Raw genomic sequence first — 5,586 nt, forward strand, 5'->3', positions numbered from 1 at the left:
TTTGATCAGCATGCATTTGATATAAAGGAAATATTGTTTTAAATGTCATTTTTTTTTCCCTTATAACCTACTGCTCTTGTTGTAACTATACATCATATCTCTTTCTGTTATGAGTTATGACACATTTCTCCATTTGCAAGACAAAATTTCTGTGTTTTGGCCAGCCAACAAAAAAATGCATCTTCATGTGACAAGCATGATTATCTTGTGTGACTAAGACTACCATAGCATAATTTCATTCAAATGCAAGCCTCTGAGTGCTAACCAGGGAAGCATATTGGCCCTTCTTAGCCAATAGCTCAAAATGTGTGCCTAGTTCTGCGATCCTCCCTTCAGAACAAAGCGCAATTTGATGAGCATTTTGAACCGTGCTTAATCGATGAGCTATAACTAGTGTCGTCCTCCCTTTCATCAAATGGTTGAGAGCTTCTTGTACCAGCCGCTCGCTGACAGCATCCAGCGCACTTGTGGCCTGCAAAGCAAGGAAATAGTGTTAAGATTATCATGGCTACATGTTGCCAGGATTACTACATCATCGTTGATGGAAAGTATATAGAATTCTGACATGAATATCACCTCGTCTAGTATAAGGATTGGAGCATTCTTTAAGATAGCTCGGGCTATGGCGATTCTCTGCAATTTAGATACATGGAAGTCAAGAACCTCTGAATGTGCATGCATGAAATTTAACCGTGCATGTTCTTGCAAAGGGAAGGGTTATATATAAACTCGACGATACCTGCCTCTGTCCTCCACTCAATAGGCCTCCACGCTCACCGACAAGTGTATCATAGCCCTTTCAGGTAAATATGAGGTGACAACTTACATGCAGTTGTTTTCATGCGAAGTTGATAGTTGAGAATAGTTAAATGATAATTTACTCAAACATGTCAAATCATCTAACGGTTTTTAACTATTAACTTTACATGAAGACAACTACATGTGAGTTTTCACCAAAATATGAACAGTAAACAAACAAGTTAGTACTTTTAAGTTTTAACTTTGTAAATGCGGATATAAAACAATCTGAAAATGAAGATAAACAAACCTGTGGAAGTGAGATGATAAAGTCATGAGCATTGGCAGCTTTTGCTGCCTTAATGACATCCTCCTTAGAAACATTCTCATCTGGAAGACCATATGCAATATTTTCTCCAACCGACACCGAGAAGAGAACAGGCTCCTGTAACATTTTAGTGTTAAGTGTATCATTCATGAAGCAACATGATTCTTAGTGTCTCTTGTTTTTAGTTTTGGTTTTCATACTTGATTTACAATAGAGACAACCCGGGCCCATTCACTCTTGTCAAATGTTCTTACATCCTCTCCCGCAACCGTTATGCAACCTCTTGCTGGCTGTGCATAATAAAATACCATTTGGCACCATCAATTCTCGAAACAACGAAATAGAATGAAACTTCAACTATCAACTTATGAAACAGAAGTTAAACCTCATAAAATCTAGCCAATAGCTGCACTATGGTACTTTTGCCTGCGCCACTAGAACCTACCAGTGCAGTTACAGCTCCACAATTTAGTTTTAAATTTAACCCGCGTAAGATTTCCACATCTGGCCTTAAAGGATAAGAGAAATAGACATCTGCAGTATAAAATAGGCAAGTAAGCATAATTAAAAAGAGAAAAGGAAAAAGAAATATATTGTGTTAGTGTGATACTTAGTCGTCGTTCTGTTTATTATAAGAAGACAAGCTCACATGCATAAGTTTTGTTACATGATACATTAAAACAAACTTTAGATTGGACAGTTACTCACAGGAAAAACCAAATTAAGGAGAAAAAATTAAGATAATAAAGCTTGCACTGAAGAACATTAGCAAACATGGGTCTTGAAGCAGTTAAGCTAATCATTAGAAAAGCACAACAGAGTGGATATGAAGAATGATGCAGTAGAGATACCTTCAAGACAAACATCTCCAGACCAAGCCAAGCTAAACAAATTGCTAGATGTTTTTAGTGCCGACATGTAATGCATTTGGTTCTTCTCAGTTGAACTATTAGAGAAGAATAATTTATATTTCTCATCATCCACTGCTTTCTGTTGCCTTAGTTCTCTTTCTAAGCCATAGGCAAGAGAATCATCAACCTGAACCCCAGATAAAACAGAGTTGATCCTGTCAACGGCCGCAAAAGCTCCTCGAAGATCCCCAAAGGTATTAACCAGTCCTTGAACCTAAATGATAATATTAGACAGTCAAGTGAAGATCAAGAGATAAGATGAAATAAATAACAAGTCACAACTTAATTTCCTTACAGCAAATGTTAAAGTGAAAGTATATCCAATAAAAGATGCCATAGCTCCGACAGAGAGCTCACCCTGCGAACAGAAACTAAAGCAACTTAAAAATATTATTTTAATGGTCGAACTTGTTGCAAAAGAAACAGTGAGAGAGAAATATAAATGGAAAAACAGAAATTTTGAACAGATTAGAACTGCTTACCGCCTTAACTTTGTTCCCTCCAAGACAATATAATGAAATCAAAGAGATATAAACAGCAACCCTGGTCATAGATTCATTAAATGATTTGAAAGTACCAAGCTTTATCCCACTTGACTGGAAAGACAGAACCTGTAAAGAACTAATAATTAGAGGTGTCAAGCCTTTCACAACAAAAACCTATTCGTTCTTGAATAATCTTACCTGTTTAGCAAATGTAAACATCTGCCGCTTTTCACCACCAAAAGATCTTACCTGTAATAATTTATTTTACTGTTATCAACTGTCTATTACAAATACAAGACTTTACAAAGCACAAAGTTACTATAAATTTGAAGTATAATCCATGGAGAACTCACTGTTCGAATAGCAGAGAATGTTTCTGATACACAATCAGCTATTGATGCTTGGGCCAACCCATGTGCTTTGAAAACAGGGAATGTCGATCTCTTGTAGACAGCTTCAGAGAACTAAAAGAATCAGCAGAAGAAAACACAAATTGACAAGCAACTTGACTCAAAATTTCTACATATATAGTAATCTATTTCTAATTCAAGCTACAAGAACAAAGAAACGGGTTGAATATGCCCACACTAATAGTAATAAATCACAATACTATTAGAGTCGAACCTAGAACAACCTGGCCATTAGACTAATACATCAAGTACAATAGCAACTTACCGACTGAGACAGAAACCGTGAGCATCAGAATACCAAGAAGTGGGGCTAGCTGAGGGGATAAAGAAAAAAGAATGAATATCGTCCCAATGACCTACAAGAACAGAGAAAACAGAAGACCCAATAGCAAACGTAAGCTACAAAATGCAGACTAAAATAAGCATGAGTGTGACATAAGTAAGTAAGTAACCAAAAAAACACTGGTTAACTCTTGAAAGATAAGGAAGCAATTTATGTACTCAGACATCTAACTGTTGTAAAATAAACTCCCACTCCTCAAGAAATGAAGGAAAGTTAACCCAACAAATTGAAAAAAGACATCACACACATGCTTAAATATAGGAAATATAAAGCTCACTTCTCATTGATGTAGAGTTGCTTGCCTCAGATAATGCCCTGAAACCGCGATCCCTTGAGACATTCTCGCTCACAATATCTTTAAGGGAACCCAAATCAGATGTTAACAAACCAGTGAGTTCTCCAACCTAAAAAGAGCAAACAAAGAAAGCACAATTGTTTTGGCACCTACCAATGCTTAAATAAAAGTAAAATAAACCAAAACAATATGGGTTAGAAAAATGAGATTTTTTTATACTTGTAAAATTCTTAATACACGTAAGATATAACCGAAAGGAGTAGATTAGGGAACTCGATAGATGGGAAAGTAATGTAGTGAAATAGACAGAAGGAGAAGGACAAAGACAAGAAAATATAAAATTAAGGTAAAGGTGACAGTGCAATTATTATTGACAATGTTTATTTGGCACATTATCACAGCTCTAAGCCTAAGTATCACAAATAGCAAAGTAAAAGCACATATAAATGAATAACCCATACAAATACCTTGTATTTGTCGAAAAATTCAACCTGCATAAAAAGAAAGAACACTTAGTAACAGCAAAGCCAGAAAAACTTATAGACTCAAATTTCAAGCTACCGTGCATGTTCTAACAAACAACTCTCTTCGAGAGAAATGACATAGAAAAACAAGAAATAAAATATAAGTGGCAGAGCGAAAATTGAGAAAGATTTGACTTTACCTTTTGAATCAATATTCTGCCAAAGATCTGAGCTCTAAGAGTTGACATAACTTTCTCCCATACAGTGTTCATGTTTACAACAAAAATAACGGTTAAAAGTGGCTCCATTGCATACAGCACTCCAATTTGACTGAGCAACTTCCACAATGGCTCTGGTCTAACACCAATAAGGACTTCAAAAAACCGCCCTACAGAAAATCAATAACCCATAAGAATGTGTAATAAAAATACTTCCAACCTTCAACATTCAATCAGAAATTTCTGCAAATGCATTGCACCAGTAAAGAGGATAAAAAGTAATCAACAGCTAAAGTATATCATACTGAATAGTATAATTTTTAATACTAAAATACCATCTTATGTAGTGATTCATAATGGCTCCTAGAAAATCTTAATATTAAAAATGAAATATTTTCCATTGACACTGCATTTCATTTCATTTCAATTCTTTTCATTCACGAGTCCTAACCGGAACTAGACTGAAAAGGGAATCATTACTTTCTTCCTTGTATTAAAAATTACAATTGTGATTAAAATTATAAATTGTATCTTACAAATTGAAGCAGAACGATTGTACTGCTTTGAAATTAAGATTTTTAGTATTCCTGTTCCCTGCACACCCCAATTTGAATAATGAAGGGGAAAAAAAAGATCTTAGGGACAATAAAGAGGATAACAGCCGCTTTATTTTCCTATGAAACAGTACATAGTACATAAGAGCTGATTCTCCTTTTTCATTTTCATCGCTACGTAAGCCTTTGATTTGATCCAAGCATATTGAAAAAAATTCATTAACCTATCATCCATCCAAACACAGTACAAAAAAAAAAAAAAAAACTTTATGAAAATCCCATGAAAAATGAAAAACATAAAGCTGTGAACTTTAAAGCAATTAAGCTAAAATGAAGAAAACCCAAAAGAAGTTTTAAATTACCAGAAAAAATGGGCACGGAAAGAGTGCAAGTGGAGCAAGCAATGAGAGTTGCAAGCGAAAGAATCAGCCTCAGCTTGTGCTTCATGAGAAGCATCCATAGCAACCCCCAACTTATGACCTTGGGTGGGGTGTTGGGTTTATCCTGACCCGACCCGTCAATCTTTGGACCCTGTTCAGCGAAGATTGGATCCGAGCCGGGGCCTGTGACGTAGGCACTTGGTGTGGCAGTGGTGAACTTGACATTGGAAGCAGGAGAGAAGGAGAGAGTGGGTGAGAAAGAAGAGCGAGAGAGAGATAAAGCGAGCTTCGGTTTGAGAGAAGAATGAGAACATGGAAAAGGAAGAGGACTGTGACAGAGAGAGAGCGCCATGGAATTTGGAACAAGAAGCGAAGAAGAAGAAGAAAATGTTGTCTGAAGAATTTTTAAAGACATGAAATGATGACACCTGTAATATGTATATCTAATTATCTTTTTTCG

The 5,586-nt window shown here is 35.9% G+C and overlaps 1 protein-coding gene across 4 annotated transcripts; it reads right to left on the bottom strand.

Moving 5' to 3' along the window:
* Positions 1–5,586, bottom strand: ABCB28 (non-intrinsic ABC protein 8). Of its 4 annotated transcripts, none has more exons than XR_015883579.1 (16): positions 5,109–5,569; positions 4,175–4,362; positions 3,978–4,001; positions 3,518–3,619; positions 3,138–3,228; positions 2,816–2,916; positions 2,661–2,711; positions 2,460–2,588; positions 2,273–2,335; positions 1,918–2,191; positions 1,452–1,600; positions 1,267–1,356; positions 1,049–1,183; positions 740–936; positions 577–633; positions 1–472 (listed from the first exon to the last, which is right to left on the bottom strand). XR_015883579.1 is itself a non-coding variant. In XM_088488361.1 (16 exons), the coding sequence occupies exons 1-16, from the start codon at positions 5,539–5,541 to the stop codon at positions 236–238; spliced, it is 2,181 nt and encodes a 726-aa protein (XP_088344487.1). In that variant the 5' UTR covers positions 5,542–5,586; the 3' UTR covers positions 1–235. The 4 variants fall into 4 exon arrangements, 3 of the variants coding, with proteins under 3 accessions (XP_088344487.1, XP_088344486.1, XP_088344488.1); XM_088488361.1 differs by having other exon boundaries at positions 740–796; positions 5,109–5,586; XM_088488360.1 differs by having other exon boundaries at positions 740–796; positions 1,512–1,600.

Source organism: Arachis ipaensis, chromosome B5 (assembly GCF_059453495.1).
Source record: "Arachis ipaensis isolate K30076 ecotype BB chromosome B5, ASM5945349v1, whole genome shotgun sequence".
In the NCBI taxonomy this organism is placed as follows: domain Eukaryota; kingdom Viridiplantae; phylum Streptophyta; class Magnoliopsida; order Fabales; family Fabaceae; genus Arachis; species Arachis ipaensis.

Bases quoted from the DNA above. Each gene is read 5' to 3' on its own strand.
- ABCB28 (XM_088488361.1), bottom strand. From the start codon at position 5,541: ATGTCTTTAAAAATTCTTCAGACAACATTTTCTTCTTCTTCTTCGCTT. The intron at 3,620-3,977 runs GTATTTGTATGG...TGCTCTTTTTAG, and splicing joins AATTTTTCGACAAATACAAG to GTTGGAGAACTCACTGGTTT. The intron at 634-739 runs GTATCGTCGAGT...TCTAAATTGCAG, and splicing joins TGAGTGGAGGACAGAGGCAG to AGAATCGCCATAGCCCGAGC.